This window comes from Garra rufa, chromosome 23 (assembly GCF_049309525.1).
Source record: "Garra rufa chromosome 23, GarRuf1.0, whole genome shotgun sequence".
Lineage (NCBI taxonomy): Eukaryota > Metazoa > Chordata > Actinopteri > Cypriniformes > Cyprinidae > Garra > Garra rufa.
Window position 1 is genome coordinate 19,813,590 of NC_133383.1, and position 26,458 is coordinate 19,840,047.

At 34.2% G+C, this 26,458-nt stretch overlaps 1 protein-coding gene across 1 annotated transcript in view; it reads right to left on the reverse strand.

The window, feature by feature from the left end:
• The window catches only part of synj1 (synaptojanin 1), a 36,197-nt gene that overhangs the window by 5,085 nt on the left and 4,654 nt on the right, over positions 1 to 26,458 (reverse strand). The window contains exons 5-30 of the mRNA XM_073830253.1: positions 26,064 to 26,289; positions 25,763 to 25,846; positions 22,729 to 22,790; positions 19,389 to 19,485; positions 19,079 to 19,254; positions 17,827 to 18,061; positions 15,944 to 16,109; positions 15,076 to 15,099; positions 14,528 to 14,719; positions 14,295 to 14,379; positions 13,976 to 14,116; positions 13,688 to 13,880; positions 12,828 to 12,986; positions 12,574 to 12,730; positions 11,524 to 11,641; positions 11,133 to 11,345; positions 9,463 to 9,541; positions 9,175 to 9,337; positions 8,906 to 9,091; positions 7,203 to 7,334; positions 6,994 to 7,032; positions 5,893 to 5,940; positions 4,465 to 4,503; positions 4,083 to 4,129; positions 3,810 to 3,996; positions 2,180 to 2,478 (exon numbers count right to left, since the gene is read on the reverse strand). Coding sequence (XP_073686354.1) covers positions 2,180 to 2,478; positions 3,810 to 3,996; positions 4,083 to 4,129; positions 4,465 to 4,503; positions 5,893 to 5,940; positions 6,994 to 7,032; positions 7,203 to 7,334; positions 8,906 to 9,091; positions 9,175 to 9,337; positions 9,463 to 9,541; positions 11,133 to 11,345; positions 11,524 to 11,641; positions 12,574 to 12,730; positions 12,828 to 12,986; positions 13,688 to 13,880; positions 13,976 to 14,116; positions 14,295 to 14,379; positions 14,528 to 14,719; positions 15,076 to 15,099; positions 15,944 to 16,109; positions 17,827 to 18,061; positions 19,079 to 19,254; positions 19,389 to 19,485; positions 22,729 to 22,790; positions 25,763 to 25,846; positions 26,064 to 26,289 — 3,547 coding nt within the window. The remainder of the gene's footprint in view (positions 1 to 2,179; positions 2,479 to 3,809; positions 3,997 to 4,082; positions 4,130 to 4,464; positions 4,504 to 5,892; positions 5,941 to 6,993; positions 7,033 to 7,202; positions 7,335 to 8,905; positions 9,092 to 9,174; positions 9,338 to 9,462; positions 9,542 to 11,132; positions 11,346 to 11,523; positions 11,642 to 12,573; positions 12,731 to 12,827; positions 12,987 to 13,687; positions 13,881 to 13,975; positions 14,117 to 14,294; positions 14,380 to 14,527; positions 14,720 to 15,075; positions 15,100 to 15,943; positions 16,110 to 17,826; positions 18,062 to 19,078; positions 19,255 to 19,388; positions 19,486 to 22,728; positions 22,791 to 25,762; positions 25,847 to 26,063; positions 26,290 to 26,458) is intronic.

Here is a 26,458-nt window from a genome sequence, read left to right on the forward strand (position 1 = left end):
CAAATTTTCAAATATTGCCCTATCCTAACAAACCTAATATATCAATGGAAAGCTTATTTATTCAGCTTTTAGATAATGTATCAATCTCAATTTTAAAAAAAATGTACCCATATGACTGGTTTTGTGGTCCAGGGTAACAAATGATAATAACAGTTAGTTTGCGGGATTTTAGGTTCATGAGTTGACAAAAAAAATTGCCCTCTTTTTCAATTAAATGATAACACTCAAGCAGTAACAATAAAATTTTGCACTTCTTTTGATATTTTAGATTAAGCAATTCCGTAAATTAGCACCAAACTACTGAATGCATGTGTTTTACTCACAAATATGTATCGTCACAGATTTAAAAATGGTTGAAAATATCATTTCATGTTGACTTTCAACTATAAAACAATATGTTTGTTACAAGTTTTGATAAAATCACAATGACTTGGTTAAAACATAAATGGTGCAATGACAGACCTTAAAATAATTCAAAATCAGAAAGATCTGAATTCTGTTATTAAACTAATTAAACAATAAAAAAATGGCATTATACAACATCAACAACACAAATATTATTAGTGTGAAATAGGGCTGGGTTTTGACACGAATTTCACAATTCAATTAGATTCTGATTCACAAGCTTGCGATTTGATTTGATTCAATACATTCGACTATTTTTGATATATATTGGATAGTGCATGCCAAATTTTCTCAAGGAAAAATGTAATCTCAACTAATGCACGAGATTCAGTAACATTACTATAATATTGAAGGTTAAAATTAACTGATTTGTATATTAACACTTAAATTACACACATCTACGTTTTTAGAATAATAAAGTTATAATTATATACAGGGTTCGTACAGACACCGTAAAATAAAATTCCAGGACCTTTCAAGCACTACTTTTTGGATTTTCAAAGACTTTGAGAGATCTCACTCATGGTTTGATGTTTGCTACTGTTTAAGAAAAACAAAGATAATAAAACCATAACATATGATATTATTGTGCATACGTTTAGCAAAATGCTCCTTTTCAGTTCATTTTTCTGTCTGACTACCAAGTTTTTGGTCACTGAATATGTTTTTCTGAGGTAAATGTGACATTGTTTACATGCTGTCTTTGCACGGTTGAAACACTGATTGAGCGATTACATGAGACAGGATATGCATTCGGTGAGTTTCCTCTTTCTTTTAACATACCCTTGCATGTTTATTCATGTATATTTTGTGCTATAACTGGTATTAAAGCAGAGGAGATCAGTTTATGTGTGCCTAGTGCTGCTTCTCTTAAACTGAGGCGCTAAAAACGCAATTTCTTGTTCGAATATTCTAATATAATTTAAAATCGGAGACTTTGTTTCATATCAAAAGTAACAAAGCACAAAGGTTATCGTGATTTACTGGATGGGAGGCACACAACAATGTTCTGTTCATTAACTGAACACAGGATAGATTAATCGTTTCTTGGGATTTATGAATCAATATAGTTTTGTAAAAATGAGAATCGATTAAAATCAATTTTTATTTACCCAGCCCTAGTGTGCAAGTCTACTAGAAGTAAAGTGAAGCTATTTACTCATAAAATTACTTTCTCTTATCCAAGAAACACTGAAAACAATTATACCACAGATTAAAAACAAGAAAAACAAACAATACCCACAACAAATACTGGATGACACTTCCCTTGAACCCCCTGTCGGAACAACATTAAACTCATAACCTGCTATTTTTCTCAAAGTAGCAATATACAATAATGTCAAGGGGTTCAAGTTAAGCTTTACACTTTTCTGATATTCAAAATAAAAAAAAAAAAGGTCAAATTAAAGATGGAAAGGGAAAAAAAAACCAACTATAACATGGAGGATCCTATATGTATGAGCAGCACCCATACATTGTGACTACAGGCTATGGTGCCATGAAGACAACGTAAAGACTAGAAATTACTTAATCCAGTACCTGTCAACCTGAGGATTGCTCCTGCTAGTAAAAAAGAGAGACACATGCATCAAGAAGAGCGACACATGACTACAAGAACCACCTGGATAAAGATATTACTAGAAAGGCAGAAAAAGAGCTGGGTAATGACCCCAGAATGGGCTCCTGTGGGTACCTGTCTCTCTTTATCACAATTATATGTTTCGGCTTGTGATCTTGACTTTCATGCAGATGTGTGCAGAGAAAGAGGACTAACCTGAGATGTAGGAGCAGGAGGAGACTCAGGTGGCAGTGTGTGAGAGGATCGGCTCCGGGGTGGAGGCTTGGGTGATGCCAGTCCAGGCTGAGGGGCGGCAGCGGCTCCAGCAGAAGTTTGAGGAGCAGGCTGAGGCACCAGCGGGGCAGGAAAGGTGGGCTGCATTGGTGGAGGGAGCTGGGATTGTATGGTTGGGGGCGGTTGGGCTTGGACTGGAGGCTGCATTGGCGACACAACCTGAGGCTGCATGGGTGATGTCATCTGAAGCCTCGTGGGACCTGGCAGTGTTGGGGGTGGACCTGAAGAACAGATTAAAAAAAAAAAAAAAAAAAAAATATTGATAAACCGGTAAAAAAAATATGTATAAATCTGGTATGAAATATATACAATACCAGTCAAAAGTTTTTAACAGTAGGATTTTAAATGTTTTTTAAAGAAGTCTCTTCTTCCAAGCCTGCATTTATTTGATTCAAAGTACAGCAAATACAGTAAAATATTGAAATATTTTTACTATTTAAAATAACTGCTTTCTATTTGAATGTATTTTAAAATGACATTTTTTTCTGTGATGAAAGCTACATTTATTTTTAGCATCATTACTCCAGTCACACGATTCTTCAGAAATGATTCTAATATGCTGCTTTGCTGTTCAAGAAACATTATTATTATTATTATTAACAACTAGTTGAAAATTTTTATTTCAGGATTTTTTGATAAATAGAAAGATGCAAAGATCAGCATTTATCTGAAATAAAAACCTTTTATAACATTATACTATATATTTATATTTAAAATCTTGGAGTCAATATAGTTTGTTTAAATATTTTTTTTTTAGAAATAAATTATAGAAATTAATACTTTCATTTAGCAAGGATGCTTTAAATTGATAAAGACATTTATAATGTTACAAAATATTTTTATTTCAGATAAATGCTGTTCTTCTGAACTTTCTATTCATCAAACCTGAAAAATTCTTCTCAGTTGTTTTCAACATAATAATAAATGTTTTTGGAGCAGCAGATCATGTGACTGGAGATATGATGCTAAAAAGTTTGCTTTGAAATCACAGGAATAAATAACATTTATCAACATTTTTTTTTTGAAAATTGATACTGAAGATTGATTACTGTTATCATCAATGATAATTATTATTACTTTCATTTTAATAACTTTAAGTTATTTAGGTCATTCAGTAATTTCAAATGTACCTTTAAATATCTAGTTCCAGTCAGAAATATGTATTACAGATGTAAAAAGGAATAAGTTAGTTTTGATAAAATTCACAATGAATGGTGTGATGACAGACCAGGGTAACTATAGTTAACTAAAACTAAAATTAAAAACATTAAAAACATTTCTGTTGCTTAAAAGAAAAAACAAAAACACAACAAAATGACTAAAACTTTAAAGTAAAAAAAAATAAAAAATAAAAACAATAATAGTTTCTCAGGGATACCAAAAACACTGTGGCAGATCCTAATATAAATCCAAATCTGAAAAATGTGAATCCTGTTTATCAAACTGTATTATAGAACAATAGTACAGCATTTTAAAATATAATAAAAAATAACAATAAAACAAACAAAACATTTTCAAAGAAAAACGTATAAATCAACAGTGTTTAACATACCCAGAGGCAGTTCAGACGGTTTGCTTTGGGGTTCAGGAGTGGGTCTTGGTGCTCCGGGGTGATTATCAGGTGAGGGTCGTGGGGCCCCAGGATGCACCTCTGCTATGGGTCTGGGGGCCCCGGGATGAGCAGGAGGAGGAGGTCTAGCCTGAGGAGGGACGCTGATGACTCCTGCTCGAGGAGGGACCTAAAGCAAAAACAAGAACATTAACATAGTATTTTTCACTTTTTAGTTATTTCTTTGATTATTTTGAACTCATTTAGTCCACCCACCGGCCGTGGGGCACCTCCAGGAGCTGATCCGACAGCTTGACCTCGACCTGAAAAACAGCCAATTCAATAATCAAATATTTAGTAATAGTTATACACAATAAGTTTGTAAAAATATCAGAAAACCTGTGTTAACTTCAGTCAAATTGGCACAATCTCTACAAACCTGATAACAGAACAATACATAAACAGATGCTTGGAAAACGTCAGATCAGTGCTTCTGTCAAGAATCTAGCTCTATTTTGTGTTGAAACTAGCCTGGGGTTACATTATTCTGGCATGAGAAGGCCCAAATATGTCCGTCAGTGAAATTTTCTGTCCGTTACAGATGGTTGATGTTATTCTTGAGTGCTGATGAGCGAAGGCAGAGTGTGTACGAACTCACCAGCTGCATCTGCACGTGCTAACGCTGGGCTTTTTTGTCCTTTTGTTGGCATGAGGAAAAATTATTCAAAAAAATTTACAATTATTTTCAGTTCTGTAGCATGTTACAGCTATTAGCTATAGGGATCAAATATATGTGGTCCAAAAGACTCCTTACCTGATAGGGAGACCATTTCTATCATTCTCTATTCAATTACAAAAGCTAATTTGCCTAAGTCAGTGTCACTTCACACTGAAACACTAAACCAAAATCACTGGAATAACTGAGACTTCATGCACTGCATCATAGCAAGATGGTTGACCTCAACAATCCTGTCCCATCTAAATCACTCTATTTCTTTGGGATGTAATGATATTAAAATCTCACTTGACAGTAATATTTCGATCGGAAGTCCACAATACGATATTTAAAACAAAGACAATTGAAAACTTGGACAAAAATGAAAATTTTGTACATTTTAAAAGTTACATTTTTCTATCTAATGCACATTGAGAGTTTAAAATTAAGAGCTCCAACCCATGTTCTTAACTAAGAAAGCTTAAGTCAGAAAAAAGTGAACTGACTTGTACCTGAACTTTAAAGGTATACTGTCTCAGTCTAAATTACATTCACACTGGTGTTTTAGGAAGCCAAACTAATTAGAATAATAACATTGTCATTCCTATGACAGCAATAGCCGCATATTGTAAAACAACTGCACTGTAAAATAAATGAAAATCAATATTATTTCATAGGCATATTATTTTAGCTTTATACTAAAGTCGGGAAATTACAATACCTCTTTCCTAATTTCTACACTTGAAAGAGATATTTTGAATGTGGACTGCTGTAACGTCGCCCATTTAAACTGCTAGCTGTCAGCAATTCATAATGCACTTTTAATCTTTTATTCTGACAGAAAACTCCAGCTTCAGTGAAAACAGGCTTACAAAAATTGCATCTCACTTTAAATCTAGTGAAACGCTGTAATCATCTGCCACTTAAATAAAGCATAACTGGTGGCTGTTTTGTTCTCAAACATGTGCTAAACTTACAGCACATGCAATACATTAGTTCACTGCATTCATTGTGAACTGAGCTGTTCTGAGGCACAAAAAACACCAGATCACAAGCTGATTGCCTGAAGGAAGTGCATGCTTCGTGCTTTCGGTTTTAATTCGTTTGACAGATACTGTGCCAAAGCATAATAGCTCAAAATACAACTTTAAAAACTTTTTAAGATAAGTTTAAATATATTTTAAAAACTACAAGTTTTTCATATTGTCATGTGACCACAATGATATCGAGTTTTGATAATATTGTAAATATTGTTACGTCCATAATATTTCTGTTAGCAAGTGCAGGAGGTCTCAAGAGATCAGGTGATCATCACGCACAAGAACAAACACTGCAAAAACTGTCTAAAATCTAAATGTTTTCAGAAATTACCTTCATAATCAGTCATATCAAACTCTAGATTGAGAGGCTCAGCAAAGCCTTCGAAAGAAAATTCAAGATGTTTCCAAAAAAGCACATTATAAACCAAAAAACAGTAATAAAAAGCTGAATCTACATGGCAAATATTCTGTCATTAATTACCCTTCCTCATGTTGTTTTAAATCCATAAGACATTTGTTTATCTTCTTTATCTAGGCCTTAAACATGGTTGCGTTGCTATATATGCAGAGTCAGAAAGTTCTCGGATTTATTCAAAAATATCTTAATTTGTGTTCCAAAGATGAATGAAGGTCTTACAGGTTTGGGACATGAGGTTGAGTAATTTGTTTTTGGGTGGACAATCCCTTTAAATCTTTAACATTTTATACCACAAAAAGCCAAATTTACAATGGAAAAGCATGAGGAAATGCAAACCAAACAAAGCACAGAACTGCATCATTGTACATTACAAGTACATTCTCAAATAGTCAGTCAGACTTTTTTCACTATTTGTGTGTTCACACTTGCAGTTTGGTTAATTTGGTCCAGACCAAAAAGGAAAATGATACATTTGGTCCTGGTCTGCTTAGCGTTCACATTGGCATTTTTGACAGCGAACCTAAAGATACCGTACCTAAAGGCATAGTGATACATTCACAACCTGACTGATCAGTTTGAATGGTGTATATTTGGTGACGGAACTCACTAAACACTCCAAACAAAAGGAAAAGGTGTTCTACTTAAAGCCATTTAAGTTCGCTAACTCACAGAGCTCCTAAAAGGCACTTTACCTCCTCATTGCTCAACATTTGCCCTCTGCTCATTTTGTTTTGGATACACCACTTGTTCCTTTCGTGAAATCATATCGCATACGTCGCATCTTTTCATTGCTTCCTGCTTTTTAGCGGCCTCGGTCTGCTTGTTTGCTGCGCAACAGGGTTCAGATGGCAGCGTTTACACTTACTCAAATGAACTGCACTAACACAAACATGACTAGTGTGAACACACCCTATGTCAACCTAATATCAGGTGAAACTAAGTCAATTAAGACTAAACAGCATTAAGCCAATAATCAACTTATACTACACAATGCTGGTTCATGTACACCATTACCTGCTGAACCTTTCCTAACAGGTGTTGGACTTCTGCCTCCTTTAGAAACCACAGGACATTGTGAAGTGAATGAAATGTGAATTATAAAAAAAAAAATAAAAATAAAAAATAAACTCATGATTTTTGGGGTTTGGCTTCTGGTAAGAACAGATCAAAACCAAAAATCTGTCATGCCTGTGTAAACATTTACAAAGATTTCATAACTGTACCTGAGGGTGGCGGTGGGCGCTGTGGAGGTGCAGGTCGGGCTGGTGGGGCGTTGGGGCGTGGAGGAGGGGGGCGTTTTGGCTCTAGTCCCTGAAAAGAGGAAGCTCCAGATGGCTGACCATCAACAGGAGAACCTGAGATATGAGAGAGGAAAAAACCATCCTATTATCACAAGTGTCAAATCAACAGCCTGAGGGATTTCGCTCAGCTCACAGCACTGCCAACCACACTGACGACTTGAGACATACACTCACATATACACACTCTATAAGAGCTCAGGAACCACTGAAGCACATCAGAAACACTTCTGCAAACGGCACTCTTTACCTGCCAGTTCCCTTCTAATGGATGCTGGGCTTAATCCTCCTTTTCACAGTGTAAAAACAAATAAAAATTAATAGACTGGAATTTTGTATGTTGCAGAGATTCATAAGAAATTTACATTTTTGTACAACTCTGTCAATTTAAATCTACTATGTTTAGTTGGAAAACATAGAAAAAAGGAAGAAAACTAATTTATAAAAATCACATTTATTCTCTTCTACTTCTTTGATGTTTTACGTATATAACTATATTGTTCGGGGTCTGTAAGATTTTTTATGTCATTAAAGAAAACTGTTATGCTCACCAAGGCTGCATTTACTTAATCAAAAATATTTTGTAAGTATAATAATATTGCGAAATATATATTACAATTTAAAATGACGTTTTTCTAATTTAATATATTATACATTTTATTTTATGTCTGGGAATGCAAAGTGATTTTTCAGCAAGCATTACTCCAGTCTTCGGTGTCAGATTTTTAATGTTTTTTAAAGAATTTATTTGATCAAAATTAAAGAAAAAAGTAATATTCTGAAATATTATTGCAAATAACAGTATCTATTTTAATACATTTTAAAATATAATTTATTTCTGTGATGCAAAGCTGAATTTTCATCAGCCATTACTCTTCAGTGTCACACAATCATTTAGAAATCATTTATGCTGAATTATTATCAATGTTGGGAACAGTTGTGCTGATTAATATTTTTTTGAAACCTGTGATACTTTTTTTCAGGATTCTTTGATGAATAAAAAAGGTAAAAAGAACGGCTTTTATTCAAAACTAAAATCTTTTCTTACACTATCACTTTTTTTAATCAATTTAACACTGCTAAATAAAAGTATTAATTACATTCAAACAAAAAAAGAAAGAAAACATTTACTGACACTTAACCGAACGGTAGGGTATATTGTTACACAATGCTGTTCTTTTAAAAACTTTAAATCAAAGAATCCCGAAAAAGTATCACAGGTTTAAAAAAAAATAAAAATTAAAAAATTAAAGCAGTACAACAGTTTCCAACATTAATAATAAATCAGCACATTAGACTGATTTCTGAAGTATCACTTGACACTGGACACTAGAGTAATGATGCTGAAAATTCAGCTTTGCATCACAGGAATAAATTCTATTTTAAAGTCTATTAAAAGAGAAAACCACTATTTTAAATTGCAATAATATTTCACAATATTATGTTTTTCCTGTATTTTTTAATCAAACAAACACAGCCTTGATGACCAGAAAAGACTTAAAAAAAACAATAAAAATCCTCTGATGCCAAACTTTTGAACGGCAGTGCATATGTGAAATATAGAAATAAAAGCCAAAAATTGGCATAAGAGCTCATCCATATTTAGTAGAGTCAAATACTAGCACTACCCTGTGGTGGTCCAGCTGTGCGTGGAGGTGCTCTATTGGGCCGGATGGGGGGCGCAGGATCTCCATGGGTAGGAGAGGGGCAGGGGCTGGAGCGTGGGGATGTTGCAGGGGACGAGCCTAGATCCAAGCCCGCTCCAGGCTGCAGATGCTGGGGTAAAATATCCTCAACCTCCTCATCCACATCACCTGTCAACACAGCAGTAACACTCTAACTTCCAGAGTTGCATATGTTCCTGTTGCATACCATGTAACTCAAACAGATGTCACACCTTCCATGTCATACTCTTCTCCCATGTCAGAGTTTTCTGCCAGCAGGGTGGAGCTGGTGGATGTTGGGATGCTACCGCAGATTCTCTCCACACTCATTTCTTCCTCTAAACTCTTTATCCAACCTGGACTCCTCAGACGGATATCTATGGTCTTACCATTTACCTGCATGAGAACACAAAGACAGATAAGTCTTTGATAAAAGGTTAGTTTTATGACACAGTGCAATGCATATCTGTATGCAAATTTCCTCACTGCCAAATGAAACATTGGACAGTAGAGTTACTTACAGTGGAGGCACTCAAAGACAGAGCTGCCAGAGCAGAGTATCCCTCCAAAAATGTCACCCACATTTTCTCTTCCACAAACCTGTTCAGCAGAATTTTTAAAAATAATTATTAAAAAGATAGTTCACCCAAAAATGAATATTCTGTCACTAATATTTTTGACCTGAAGAAGATATTTAACGTAAAAGACATTTATGTACAGTCCACAAAAGAAAATAATAGTTGAATGTATAAAATCCACAGCTGTGGTTTTTTGTTTAGTGATAGTTGCTCATGAGTCCCTTGTTTGTCAAGAACAGTTAAACTGCTCGCTGTACTTCAGAAAAATCCTTCTGGTCCCACAAATTCTTTGATTTTTCATCATTTTTGTGTATTTGAACCCTTTACAATGATTGTATGATTATGAGAAGCATCTTTTCACACTGAGGAAAACTGAGGGACTCACATGCAACTATTACACAAGGTGTAAACAATCACAGATGCTTCAGAAGGAAACACAAAGCATTAAAGGTCCACTGAAGTGCCTTGAAACACGCAGCGTTATTCTATGTGGTGACGTACTTTTAACTGAAACAAAAACATATCGCCCAGCCCCGCCCACTAATTTAGAATAGCCAATAGCGTTCCATTAATATCTGCTGGGCAAGAGCCGTTGAGCTCGGTAAAGCAGCATTTGTAAGCTTATGACAGCCACAGACTTATAAATTACCCCACAGATTCAATATGAAACTCTTGCTAAAACGAAAAAGTGATCATAATCATGCTGAGGCTGTGTAGTTTAATACATGCACATATAAGCGCATATGATCTGCTCCGGCTGGGTTAATGCGTCTCTGTGTTGGGGGCGGGACATTACGGACTCTAGAGAGCATTTGATTGGACAGAACGTTTGATGAGAAATTGAAGTGCACGGTGATATCATCCAAATCCTTGATTCATATTGGCGGAAGTGACGAGACTGTAAGTTTTGAATGCCTATATCTTGTAAACGCGAATTTTGTCTTTGTTTTGCAGCACACTAGCTTATAGATAACCTAAAGGCTAATATATTCATACTAAAAGCCAAAAAACTTTAATTTTGATTTCAGGGGGACTTTAAGAGCCAGGGGGTGAAAACTTTTGAATTAGGGTAAATTTTTCTTCTGGGAAACATGCATGTTTCTTCTGTAGCTTCTGATCTAAATAAAAATAAAGTACTAAATAAAAAAAAAAAAATGATATTTAAGCAAAATAAGAAAAATGTACACATCTTCATTCTGTTCAAAAATTTTCACCCCCGGCTCTAAATTCATTGTTTTCTTTCTGAAGCATTAGAGAGCATTTGAACCTTCTGTAATAGTTGCAAAATTCTGAAAAAAACAAAAACAAATAATTTGTGGTACCTAAAGGATTTTTTTTAACTGTTCAGGACAAACACACAGCTGTGGATCATCCGGGTAACAATACAGTATTAAGAATCAAGCGTATGTATTTTAAATGGGGTCATTTTTATAAATTTCCCTTCTGGACTATATGTAAACATCTTTTTTGTGAAATATCTTATTCAGGTCAGTACTAAATAAAAAATAACATGCATTTTGTATGATCTCTCTTTTATTTTGGTCAAATAATTAACATTTTGCAGATTCTGCAAGGTGTATGTAAACTTTTGATATATGCAAACAAATTTGTACCTGATAAGAATAACCTCGCCAAAATTAGCAAACTTGTCTAACAGGTCATCAATCAATGCATCATCAAAGTAGTCATCGGGACCGGATGTGCAGAGAGAGACGAGAATGGTGCCATCTGGTGGACCCTGCAGGGCGATCACCTCCTTATACACCTGATGTCTGGCCTCTGGATCCACCTCAAGTATGTCCACGTCCATGATGGCCACCACAGGCCTGCAAGAAATAAATGTTATGAGTACAAGAACAGCGATTTCTATCTAATAAGGTAGCTGTGGCCCACACAAATAAATTGACAGCCTTCTGTAGTACCTCTGAGGCCCACTGGAGGACACTAAAAACACTGCTGGTATAAACTCAAAAGTTGTTATTCTGGCATTAGTCTCTCTCTCACCTGTGATCAGAGGTTTTGAGCTCTGCTCTACCATAATACTTGAGCTCTCCAGGGCTCCATGGGTACTGATCTTCCTCACTCACTGGAGCTCCCACTACATTCAACTCTAACTCTTCCGCTGTTAAAAACACAGGCAGATCTAGTCAAAATTTGAACTGCAAGGTAAGTGTAATCTGTTATAAACAGCATTTCAAGTTCAGTCGATGGCTGAAGATATGTTATTAATATACAGTGGTGGCCAAAATGAATAGAACACTAGTATTTTCACCAGATCAAAATGGTTTTAAGTTAGTTATTTTTATCTTTTGCTGTGGTGTGTCAACTAGGAAACATCAGTTTACATCTGGCAACATTATTTTTGCTATTAATTGTATAATTGTATAATAATCCAGTGAGATTTTTGTTTGCACAAGGAGTCTGACAAGAGCCAGTGCTCCACACAGAGATCTGATCATCATCATCCTGTCTGTTTGGAATGACATGAAAAAACAGAAACTGAGACTAAATCCAGAAGAACTGTGGCAAGGTCTCCAAGATGCTTCAAGAAACCTTCCAGCAAAGATACTGTTAAAAGTTTAGGAACTTGTGTAAAAATGCTGTAAAATGTAGATGCTGTCAAAAATAATGTCATAAATTGGTTTTCTTTATCAATTAACTTCAAATAACTAAATTAAATCAACATTTGGTGTGACCATCCTTTGCGTTTAAAGCGTATAGTTTTTCAGATAGCTTTACAGGTAGGTCTCTTAAAGCATCTTGGAGATGTTGCTGTTCTTCTGGATTTAGTCTCAGTTTGTTCTGTTTCTTCATGTCATTCCAGACAGACTGGATGATAATGAGATCAGATCTCTGACTGTTGTTAGACTCCTTGTGCAAACTAAAATCTCACTGGATTATTACAATTCAGGGCAAAATTAGTATTTGGAAATGCAAACTGATATTTCCTATTGACACACTACAGCAAAACATAGAAACAACTGACTTTAAACCATTTTTAGCAGGTGAAAATACTAGTGTTCTAATCATTTTGGCCAGCACTGTAATTCTCACCAGTTTTATCAAAGTTCCACTTTCTTCTCTTCCACAGCACACGGTCAGTCCAGGCTGGCGTGCGGCACTTCTCACTGGTGTCATAGTCCTCCGAAAACAGGTCATATTTGTAAGTGGGTGCAAAATCCAGCTTCCCTTCAATAAAGCCTCTAAAAACCTGAATATAAATAAAATAAGAGAAACTGTTTAAAAGACTGACAAAAAAATAAAAAATAAAAAAATTGGTTCCATCCTTTTTTTCCCCCCTGACATACCTGTCCAGCATTCTTCTGCTCCACAAGTTGATCTCCAGCAATCAGTGCATCCCAATTTTGCTGTCTGATCAGCTCTTTCGTCTCTTCATTAGGAATATTTATTCGGTAGTTGAAGTCTCCACACCAGAATACGTAATCATGGGAATACAGGAGACGGCCCTAAAAATCAATAAATAAATACATATTATTTGTAACCACAAAACCAGTCGTAAGGGTCAATTGTTTGAAACTAAATACATCTAAATAAGCCATTGATGTATGGTTTGTCAGCATAGAACAATATCTGGGACGAGATACAACTGTTTGAAAATCTGGAATCTGAGGGTGCAAAAAATCTAAATATTCATGAAATCGCCTTTAAAGTTGTCCAAATGAAGTTCTTAGCAATGCATATTACTCATTAAAAATTAAGTTTTAATATATTTACAGAAGAAAATGTACAAAATATCTTATTGGAACATGCTGTTTATTTAATATCCTAATGATTTTTGGAATAAAAGAAAAAATCAATAATTCTGACCCATGTATTTTTGGCTATTGCTACAAATATACGCTTGCTATTTAAGACTAGTTTTGTGGTCCAGGATTACATTTAATAATAATAAAAATAAATATGATACATTAATAGATATTATTATGTCGTCAAATATTGTTAAGAACAAAAATTATTTTTTAAATATGTATAATATTAGTTATTATTTATATTATAAAAATAATAAGAAATATATTGCAGTTTTATTATTGTGTATTTAAAAATAATATTTTTTATAATAATAATTATAAGTATCATTATAATAAGAAGAAGAATGTGTTCATAAACGGAACAGAAGTAACATTTTTTTACACCTTAAATGAATTACCATGGGGAAGGACAGTTTGCGTGTAATTTCATTGTAGTCGTCGTTCCTCTCTTTGACCTGTGATTGGCCGGCGGCAAAGTGTGAGCACAGAAAACAGATGCTGGTGGTGTGGAAGAGCATGCGAATAGCCACACCCCCTTTATTACCAGTGGCTCCGCCCATTCCAGTCTTCACTGTGTCCACAGCAACGTCCCTATTTGACGAAAACAACAGTCAATATGACATCTCAGATCTGAAATCATGCTGTTTTGTCACAATCACAAAATGACAGCAAATGTGTGAGAATACCTGATGAATGGTGCATGCTGAGGACGTATAAAGACGAACAGACACACACCCACAAGCTGCTCTGAGGCCAACAACACATATTTGTGATCACGTGAGATGTTTTTCTGCAGTTCCGCAGCCCACAGCTTTTGATTAGTGGTGCTACCAGAGGAAGAAAAAAAAAAAAAAAAAGAGAAGCTCAATAGTTCTCACAGGAATGAGAGCATAAAAAACATTTAACCTCAAATACTGATTGAAGTGTATTGTGTGGTACATCACAACCACTGGACAAAATTATTTTTACTTCTGCTTACTACATTTTGATTTAAATAGTTCTTACCTTGCACTGACAATATTTCCAGCATTCAGCTCCACCATTTCCTCAAAGCCAATAGCAAAGATGTCCACCGGATTGGATTTTCCATCTGCATGAAAAACGGTCATCTAGGACGCTGATATATAAAGCCACTAAACTATCTTCACTAGTTTTATTAGTCACAGACAGACATTAAAACGCAGCAACCTCATTTCCTTTTAAAGTATCATTTGCATTGACTTTGCATCAACACATACCCTGGAATTCTGGGTGGCCGGCCTTCTTAGGGGCATCTAGGAGCCAGTCATTGAGCGTGTGGTTACGAAACGCAATACTGCGGAACTGCTTGCCCCCGTTCACATTCCACGTACCCACGCACACTCTGATCTTCTTGGGACGTGTGTACTTGAAGTGGTTCTGACACATGCCTAGGAGCACTCTGGGAGAAGCTAAAACATAAAGGGTGAGATATTCTTATTAAAAACTATGCGAAAACTTGCATTACAAAGATCAATGAGAATATGAGACAATATCATGAACATTAAACTAATGACCAGAGTGCACAAAATGAACAATGAAATGGACAAAACCACTGAGACACACCAAACAGATTGAATTCTGTCCTTGAAAGTTGGACAAAATGATATGCAAATTTAAAAACAAGACTACACAGCAAATTAAACGGATGATAAAAACAAAACAAAACCATAGTACAACGTCAAGAGGCGCCAAAATAAACAGTGAGTTTATGAGACAGCGAACCATAAACGGTTATGGATTTATGGCTGGTATTTGTATACTGTACCTGACTGTAAAATGGGCTCAGAGACTAACATTGTAAGCATTAAGGAGAGAAAGAGAGAAAAAAAGGGGGAGAGTTAGCCGTTAGACAGATAACAGCATTAGCCCTCTGGTTCAACACTAATCTCACACCCAAAGCAGCCGGGAGTTTTAGATTAGCACATTGGCATGAGGAAATGCATTCACATCCAGATCTACAGGATGAAATCAGTCCACTACAGCAGACTGATCTCATAAACCGTGACCACAAACACAAAATACATAGATCATGTTTGAAACCACCTACACCTAGGTAAAGTCGGTTTAATCTGTAAAGTTTAATAAGCATTTGCTAGGGATTTTAAATGTAGTCTTTCATGGGTAATGCATGTGCAATATATTTCTGTTATAAAAATATTTACAGTAATTATTCATAATATAATTATAATATTTGTATATTTTATTAGGGATGCACCGAAATAAATTCTGAATGCACTTGGCCAAAAATCATTTTTAATAATTATTCATTATTTTTTTAAATAAATCGAAAATAATTTTGTAAGACTTTGATACTGAATTTAAAATAATACAACACAATACAATAACAATTTTTTTTTAAAACTAAAACAATAAAATTGGACAGGAAATGATTATTAATTTTAAATATCAATTTATTATTTTTAATCAGTTATATGCAACAGAATTAGATTTAACTGCTGTTTTTCTATTTCGGCCAAAAAAAAAAAAAAATTTCATTTTTGGACGATAATTCTCGGGGGCCAAAATTTCTGTGCATCCCTATATTTTATATTATTAATAATATAATAAGTTTATAAGTTTAATATATAAATAAGTTTATTTCTGACTCTGAATTGTGGTGTTGTAAATCATACCATACAGGCTGCTGGTTGTGAGAAGGGCTCGTGCCTTATCTGCCAGGTCACTGTTCAGGGTGCTGCCCAGTCTCAGGATGTCAATGGCTTCCTGTTTAGAGCTGTCGAAAAAGTTGTTCTGAATGGTTCTGGTGACCGAGCGAGCTCCGTCTTTCAGCTTTCCACCCTATAAAAACAAAAAACAAAACAAAAAGGTTCAAATAAAATAGTGATGGTCTGGAACAGCAAAGCTCTCAAAACAAAACTCTCAAAGCAAAAAATAAAACTCACCAAACAAAACAAAACTCACAAAACAAAATGGTTTATATAAAGTAGTGATGGCCTAAAACATCAAAACTTTCAAAACAAAACCCACAAAAATAAAACAAAACAGTTCATATAAGTTTTGGAACATCAAAACTAGGGCTGTCACTAAATATTATTTTGGTTGTTGAGTAATTGGTCGATTATTTTGACTAATAATCGAGCAATCTGATCATTTTGATTACTTTTTTGGAGTAGTAATAATAATAATAGACCCAAGTGAACAATAGCCTTTAAAATGTATTATAAACAATACAGGTTATAACAAATTTCTTCAGGGGACACCAATGGCCTGATGATTGTTTTGACACTTTGCTGCATGATCTAATACTTATTTAACATTTAATAAACAACATTTAATTCAAATGTCCACTTAATCTTTAATATTTGGCCATTTTTTTACGACAGAAATGCTACAGCCACTGTAATTTCTTTAATATGTGGAACACATACTGAGAAAGCTATTGATGCACTCTCCTGTGTTTGCGTAGGTTAATAAATAATTTACCTTACAAATCTGATGAAATGTCGCACGTTGCATTCCCAGATAAATGTTATACAAACCCAAACTCACAACAATATGCAGAGATGAGTTTGAGAAGCTCCACACATAAATGATAACTGTTTGTGTGGAGCAGCATTTACTACATTTACAGCCTCTCTGAGACGCATATACGTAACTTACACACATGTAAATAATTCAAGCACATATTAAACCTGCATTGTTTGTGAATTCACAATAGCACTAAGCTTTATTATAATTTTAAATGGGTTTAATATAATGCAGCCTTGAAAAACAGTCTAATAATGTGTGCCATGGATTCTCATCCGTGAAATGTGCCATTTCTGGTATTTTTCCAATTACTTCGATTTTTTATTTTATTTTAAATCGAGTACTTAAATTGAATCGAGGAATCATGACAGTCCAAATAAAAACTAAACTCAAACTCACAACTAAACTCACAAAACAAAACAAACCAGTTAATATGAAATAGTGACATCTAGAACATCAAAACAAAACCCAAAATTAATTAAAACACTCAAAATAAAACTTACAAATAAAAAGAAAGCAAAACAGTTCATATAAAATACTGATTGTCTGGAACATCGAAACAAAAGTAAAATAAAACAAAACTCTCAAAACAAAAGCAAACAAAGAAAACATTCATGTACTCAAAAGGACATGAAAGCCACACTTATATTTCTTTGCAGCTAGCTAGATGAAGCCTGTGGTTTGAGGCCTTGCTGTGAGAGGTCTTTTATAACACTCTATAAAGAGGCCTAATTAAAGCACTGCGAGTTACAGTAATCTCTCTCTACTAACACCTACTAAAAGGTCACAAAACAGAAGCGGACTAAGATAAATACGGCATCACAACTCAAATTGACACAACTAGCTACTGTCAACTTACCACACAGGAAGAGGAACAGCCATTGGCAAGCAGAGAAAAACAGCAGATTAAGACAATTAAGACAATTGTAAACGTACGAGGTGGAAATGGACCAGAAACGCCCATTTTTAGCTTTTTGCTGGCTTTGTTGCTGTATTGTTTGTGTGTGTTTTACAAACCGACACGTACCTTAGCCTTGCCATCCAGAGCACCAGTGCCTGCGTAGATCTTGCTGATCGAGTCTCCATTGGTGGACCACATGGAGCGGAAAACCTCCTGAAAGCGTGCCACTAGCTGAGGCTTTTCAGTCAGACCCATGTCTTCTAATTGTTTTGGAAGCATCTCAAGTGCAATGAAGGCCTGGACGCTGTTTGTTCGGTCCAAGCAGTCCAGACAATTGGAACGAATAGTCCCACTTTGACATCTGTGGTAAACAAAATTGCGGTAGACAATTTTATCACCTAGTTTCGTGATTATCAGCATCTATGGAAGTCCGTTTCCACCACTGAATAAAAAATAAAAACGGTAATTACGACTTTTTATCTTACAATTCTGACTTATTTTCTTGCAACTTGACTTTTTTACAGACCTGTGAGATATGAACTTACAATTGCCAGTTATAAAGTCAGCATTACTAGGATATAAAAGTTTTTTTTCACAATTTTGAGTTTTTATCTCAGAATTCTGACTTTGAGAATTGTGAGACATAAACTCGCAATTGCAAGTTATAATGTCCAGTTCTGAGGATTATTTTTATTTGGGTTTAATTTATATTCCGGTCATATAACCACGCAATTATGTCTTTTTTTTCCCAAAGCTTTGATATATAAACGTACAATTGTGAGTTATAAAGTCAGAATTAATAGATATAAAGTTTTTTCCTCACAATTTTGAGTTTTAATCTCACAATTCTGACTTTTTTTTTTTTTTTTTTAGAATTGTGAGATATAAACTCGCAATTTCAAGTTATAAAGTTCAGTTCTGAGGACAAAAAAAGAAGACTGTTATATGACTTTATAACTTGTAATTGCGAGTTTATATCTCACAATTCTGAGAAAAAAAGTCAGAATTGTGAGATAAGTTGCAATAACCTTTTTTACTATTTTTTATTTAGTGGCAGAAACAGGCTTCCATAAGCATCAACTAATTACTGTTTAAGTGTTGTTGTTTTTATTCTAAAAGAAATAAATTGTAAAATAATTTAGTTCATGCATAAACATGCATCCACCTCCCAAAAAATACATTATATTGTACATATATGCATAGATAATATATATAAAACATTTTATGAAAATAAAATTAATTTCTGCTTTAAAACACCCAGTTGATTCTATTTTTTAAGTAAACACAAAATGAATTAAACAACCTAACAACAAAAATGTTTTGCTATTCTATGATATTCTTCCACAACCAGTTGTGCTGGAATGGTATATAACCTCACCTCTGAATGCCGGCCTCCCCTGAGTAGTAGAAGAAACCACAATCCTCCAGAAACTTGCTGATCTGAGGTTTCAGGACAGTGTTGAGCTTGTCAGTCTTCCCACCTTTAACCATCTGATGATAGTCAAAGTTCAACATTCTCACAGCGTTTGAATGCTCCGAAGCTTTCAGGTGACTCTGTGGGCGAAGACAAAGACAGATTTACAAAGTAAACACCGCTCTACGGTTCTGTCATACTTTGAGTATTGAAAAAAATCTGAAATAATGCACTGTAACCAAACCAACCGGAATATTTTCAAAACAACAATCACCTGGAACGCTTTACTGAGCATGTGTTCACCCTCCTTCATACCCAGCAGGTTGATGATCACCTGTTTGCCATACAGCCTCCTCAAAGCACTAAAATGTCTAGACAGGAAACATCACACAGGGTTCAAACACATTAATCTTATTGAAAAAGAATAAATGAAAAATGTTATCCAAGGGCAAGGCTTCAAGAAAAATCAAAGGTGATTTAAAACAAAGGAAGCCAAGGAAACAAGTGATCAATAGACAATTAAGGATGGAGGGGCAGAAATGAAAGCTTCACTACTGTGTTGTCTGCATCTACTTCCTCTCATCACGACCTGACTCAGCACTCCAGGGAATAGAGCAGTGACTCATGACGAATATAGAAAGTCTATCATGCTCAGCGAGAAAAGTCAAGGCTGGATAAAAATAAACCCTCCCACATATTTACGATAACGCTATTGTTTTAATCAACTTAATCTTGCACTGAATTAAAAAAATCATACAAAGACATATTATTATTGATGAAAAGCACTGAGGGACCTTGACATGGTCGTGGGATTGTTAAGCCGCCCAAATGTTACAAATAGGGCTGTCAAACGATTAATCGCAATTCACCCTTCACAAAAACCCATCTCCTTAATTACTGTTGCTATGTCTGACTTTCAAACAATGCCGCTTTCACACTACACATCATGTTCTCACATCGCGGAAAACAAATAGGAAAGTAACAACACGCCGACAGACAAGAGAGAGCAGGTTACATCTGGTATGAAACAAGGTCTCAGCTTTAAAATGTTGAAATTTTTTAAAGAAATTTAAACCATGAATACCGTTTTGTGAAAAATCTGAAAAATCGTCCAGCCCTATATACATGTATATATATTTTAAGTATTTACATTTATATGCATATACTATAAATTATATATAAATATATGTATATGTAAATACAAATACTTTATGTATACACACATATACACTTTCTTAAATATATATAAATTTATGTGTTGTGTTTTTATTTTTGATACGATTATTCATGATTAATCATTTGACAGCCGTAGGTAACACTTTATTTTAAGGTGTCATTTTTACATGTTACATGTACTTATTATTATAAAAACATTTAATTATGCATAATTACATGCAAGTAACCCTAAGGCAAACCCTTTAATATTAGCTCAGTAGTTAAATTTTTAATTAGACGGTAACAAAGACACCTTAAAATAAAATATAACCGATTTAAAAAAATATAAATAACGGGTTTAACTTTTTTTTTTCAAAATTGGGTAATTAAACATTGGAAATAAAATGTAACTTTTTCCAATTAAATTTTAGTGTCACATTCTTATTTGCAATCAATAATTGTACTATATCACATTATAGAGGAACTGTAACAAAATTACTTATTTCCCAGCAGCCATTCCTTTAAGTTTCTTTAGTTATTAATATTATTATTTTTTATTTCTGATAAGTTTAGTAATTTTAGTACTTCAAACTATTTTTTTCAGCTAGTTGCCTTGGCAACATTTATCATTTTCAGTCGTAAGTTAAATTTCTCATCTAATATTTACATTATTTTAGTTTCATTTGGATTAATAATAAAGTATCTCAGCTTTAAAATTGTCATTTTTTAAAAGAAATTCAAACATAAAACAATAAATACCTCATTAGATTAATTGACACATTATCCGATCGTCTTTTCTTATTTATTTAAAGCACAAAATAAATATGAATGAACTTCAGATTGTATTTTATTTCAACCACTGGAAGACGTCAATACACACAATTTTTCAAGTTTAAGTCGACTGAAGTTAAAGGAGAAGTTCACTTCCAGAACAAAAATTTACAGATAATTTACTCACCTACTTGTCATCCAAGATGTTCATGTGTTTCTTTCTTCAGTCGTAAAGGAATTGTTTTTTGAAGAAAACATTTCAGTATTTCTCTCTACATAGTGGACTTCTATGGTGCCCCTGAGTTAAAACTTTCAAAATGCAGTTTAAATGCAGCTTCAAAGGGCTCCAAACAATCCCAGCCAACGAAGAAGGGTCTTATCTATCAAAACAATTTTTTTAAATTACAGTTTATATACTTTTTAACCTCAAATGCTTGTATATCACGCTTGAATTTTGTGTATTCCAGTTCATGACAGTTAGGGTATGTCGAAAAACTCCCATCTCATTTTCTTCTCTAACTTCAAAATAATCCTACATCACTGTTTTACCTTTTTTGTAAAGGGCATTTGATCTTCTTTGCATGTTCACTTTGTAAACACAATACTTCTGCAGCGGTGCTGGACGATTTTGAAGTTGGAGGAGAAAATGGAGAAGATGGGAGTTTTTTTAAACATACCCTAATTGTCTTGAACCGGGATACACAGAGAGCTAGACAAGACGAGCATTTGAGGTTAAAAAGTATACATATTGTCAATTTTTTTTTTAGAAAATAAGTGATCGTTTTGCTAAATAATACCCTTTTTCCTCAGCTAGGATTGTTTAGAGCCCTTTGAAGCTGCATTTAAACTGATTTTTGGAAGTTCAAACACCATAGAAGTCCACTGGAGAGATATCCTGAAATATTTTCCTCAAAAAACAATTTCTTTATGACATGAACATCTATAAGGGGGTGAGTAAATTATCTGTACACTTTGGTTCTGGAAGTGACCTTCTCCTTTAATCTACTCTCCTGTCTATTTTGTTTGTTGGACAAAGTGGCGGATTCGGCTTTATGATTGGTCAGATCGCCTGTCACTCAAGCTGTTTGCAAACGGTCAATTACAAGCAGTTTTTAAAAAAAGTATACATACAACATAATAACATGCATTGTATGATTAATGATTGTGATTAATTCAAATATTAGCAAATAGCAGTTAAAGACCCTTTATTTTTTTGTATATAGTTTTATGGTCAAATAATTATTTACAGATAATGGGTTTAGACTTGGCTCTGGGGCTGGTAATCTTACGCTGCTTTTTCGGCACCTCATACCAGTAGTGCTGATTTTTCTAAGACACCATGAACCATTACATTTATAAAACTGCAATAAGCCAAGTAAAAAAAGTTAAACTTTTAAATGGTGCCTTGAGACCCCATGCTGCACTTCATCCAGCTGTTCTGTGTGTAATTGGCGCCTACGAAATCCATCTGATAGGGCTCTGGTGGACCTTAATTACCCACCGACTAGCTGAAAATACTTCCTTAAAAGTGACTGAGCTTGCCCATGCAGACTGTGTTAAATAACAGGACTGTTTGAAGCAGCAAATATCTGCTGGATGGCTTTCATCACGCACAAACAATTGGGCCCGATCCAGAACAGCTGGATACTAGAGCAAGCATCATCAGGGACCAGCAGAATCGTAATTACCTCTCAAAAGCCGGTGCGTTTGCTTCAAAACCACGAGACAGCTTAACACGATGGGATCCGACCTTTGTGGAATGAGAAAGAAAAACAAAAAAGGAAGAACTGTAAGTTAAGTTGTTTCATATTTGGTGCAAGAGGAAATTAAGGTGACAGAAGGAAAGGAAGATGAGAGAGACAGCAAGAGAAAGACCACACAGGCCTGGCCCGCCTGCTGAGTTGAGCTGCGTTTGAAGATACGAAAAACATTTGCGCAGAATAAGACAGTGCAACCATCAGTAATGATTTCACAAGCTCACTGAAGCCTGAAGATCTATCTATCATACCAAGAAATATATGAATCCTGTCTAGACTGTCATGATTCGTGCTCTACGCAGAAGTTTCAGCTGCTAATGTTGGCTAGCTGCAGTTTTTAATAGTGGTTTAACAAAATGGTTTGCTATTAATATGACATTTGACCAACTGTTCTCACATCCTTTAGTATAATGTATTATGTTCACACCTACAACTATAATAGGTAAGCTATACAGAGGACTTTCCCATCTCTAAGCTATGACTGGCTTCTCATTTCCTGCAGTCTCATATAACTTGGTCAGTGAAATAGTTACACCTTTAAACACAATTGGTTACTGTTCTAGCCACAAGATTTGGTTGTGTTGTGTCTTCTTACTAGGGTGACTCTAAAATAGTCTTTATATACTGTCAACATTTGATCTCTATGCCTTTTGTATAACTTCTTTTAACCCAGTTTATTTTAATTTAATATTTTATACCAAGAGTCTTCCACAAATGGGCTGCAATGGTACTGCAGATAGTCTGCCAATGTGAATGTTATAAGCGTAAAGCTAAAACGAACGATTTAACTTGTGTTTAACTTTAAAGTGTCCCTCCTACATTAAACAATTAGTATTAGTTGTTCTATTATACTTATAATTTATACTATATTATTTTAGTATTTATTTTTCATATTATTATAAATACTAAAATATCAATAGCCAGTAATTAAATATTATTTCAGACTATTAACTTTTCATTTTAATTTAATTTTAAAATTAATTTAAATTTTAACATTTTTTATATTTTTATTTTAGCTTTACATTTTTTTTCAGATTAGTTTTCATTTTTGTCATTTTAACATTTTTTAAAATATTTTTATTTTAGCTTTAATTTTTTTTTCAGTTTAGTTTTCATTTTAATTTTGTCCTTCCACCTAAACTTACTTTATTTCAGTTATTTGCCAGAGTAGAATTTTTTTAATTTTAGTATATATTTTTAGATTATTATTATTAGTTTCAATTTTAATTTAAGCTTTTTGGAATTTTGTTATGTCTTAACCTGTATTTGTAATTTGTACATTTTTTTTATTTAAATATTTTCATTTTACATTTCTTTATTTCCCCATTTTATTCAAGTTTAGTTTCAATTTCATTTTAATACTTCAACTTATTTTATTTCAGATTTTCAGATAGAATTCCGATTGGATTTTCCTATTTTAGTGTCTGTGTTTTAACATTATTATTAATACTAAAATATCAATAATTGGTAATTAAATATTTTGTTCCATTTTTTTCTTTGTAACCTTGTTATGTCTCATGTGCTTTTATCATTTTAAAAAAATATTTTTTGCTCTTTTTAAAAAAATTTTTTTTTTATATAATTTCGTTTTTATTTCATATTAGTACTTCAACTTACTTTATTTTAGTTGGTTGTCAGGGCAGAATTTCTCAATTTAGTATTTTTTTTAATATTATTAATAATACTAAAATATCAATAGCCAGTAACTAAATATTTTTAGATTAGTTTTCATTTTAATTTAAGCTTTTTGTCTTATGTGCTTTTTACATTTTTTTTTAGCTTTAATTTTTTTTTCAGTTTAGTTTTCATTTAATTTTAGTACTACAACTTAATTTTTTTTTTCAGTTTATTTCAGTCATTTTTGGTTTAAGTTTCATAAGTTCAAGTTTTTGCATATATTATTTACATTTTATTATTTCAGCTTTATTCCAATTAATGACTTTTTTTGATAATTTTAGCTTTTCCAACAACACTGAAAAAATAATTAAATTAAATAATTAATTATTACTTATTTTAATGCAATTTATTTACATTTGCAATATATTTAAATAAGTTCATTTATAAGTAGGTTTAAGATTTTTTGCCTCTATATGCAACAAGCGCTACTTGATTTCAAAAAGGCTAAAGATCTAGAGCTGTTGGACATCTACGCTTTATTTAGACTCAATCTGTCAGAGTCCCACCCAATTCTGTTTGTTGCCTCTGCAGGTCCCTGCCATTAATATTTCATACATTCGGAATGGCAGCAGAGACTGGCTCACATTACCCTGAGCTTTCTGGGAGCATAGAAAAAAGTATCCTGTGGCGATTCTACTTCCTTTATTTTGCACTTAAGACAATGGAATCCCTTAACCAATACCACTATGGCCTAAGTGACACAAAAGACCTTTCATCCAGGTTCTGTGCGAAGCTTTGAAAAACAGCTCAAGAAGGGTCACCTCACCAGCTTCCCACTAAAAGCAACAATGACAAATGTCTATGCAATGTCAGAGGAAAGACACAGGCATTTCCAGACCTGCTCGCTGGCATCCTACCTCGATTTCACAAGATGCCAATAGATTTATCAGAATCTGGATCCTTTCCAAAATGAATCATGGTCGGTTTAGATGCGGCTTTCACCGACTGACATTGCACAAACTCTTTGCAGTGAAGAACAGATCATCCACCAGACAAAACTAAACCTTCAATATACCAGCTGTCGGTTCCCATGCTGTCCTTTTGCCTCTCGACTTTGATTCAGCTGCAACATAATCCCCTGAAATGAGTGTTTCTGATAATATGAATAAAAGGGGTCAGCACTGGCCATGTGTGACGAAGTGGAAACAAAAGAATAAGTTCATTATGATGAGTCAGCAGGGGCTCTGAACTCCAACAAGCTCAATTCAGTGGAGCGCAATGCAAATAATTTTCCTCAGTGTGTTTTGAATACAAACATACGTCATATTGATTCAAGGCTTTATTGTACCTGAATTCCTGGCTGCTCCCAGAACAGCGGTATCGACCCTCGGATCTGAATGAAGGAGGATACTTTGTCATCAAGGAAAATAACCTGTAGGGAATACAAATAAATACTAAATCTTAGCATGGCATACCTCACTTTTTTCCTTCTTCATTTTTTATGACAGTTAAATTTGACTGAAAGTTTAAGTTAATTTAAAAAAATCTGAACCTAAAACTTTTTCCAGTTTAAAATGACTAAAGACCACCTGAGGGTTAAAGAAACTAATTTAAAGATGACTTGCAGGTGACTCATATTACTGGCGTACCTGTTCAGTCTCCACAAAGTTAGCCACCTGGCCGTCATCATTTGCGCCTCGGACATTGAACCGTGTGCCTGCTCTCTCTGAGCTGAGCCGAGAGATCACACAAGCTTTGGCCTGCTTGTGCCCAGCGTATATGGTGCGGATCTCCACTCCGCCACACATCAACCTCAGCAGCCAATCATCACAGTTCACTCCATAATGCTTGAGATGGAGATGGAGGGACTGATTCCTGCGAAGCCATTACATAATTACATAACCATCATATCTATTTATTTTCTACTGATTGAATTCAACATTCTGAGGAAGTGACATTTTGTTGGAAACATTTTGCATATAAAAAAACCCCCTATATGGCCAATAGGGGTGGGCGATATATCGATAGACACGATTAACCCGTA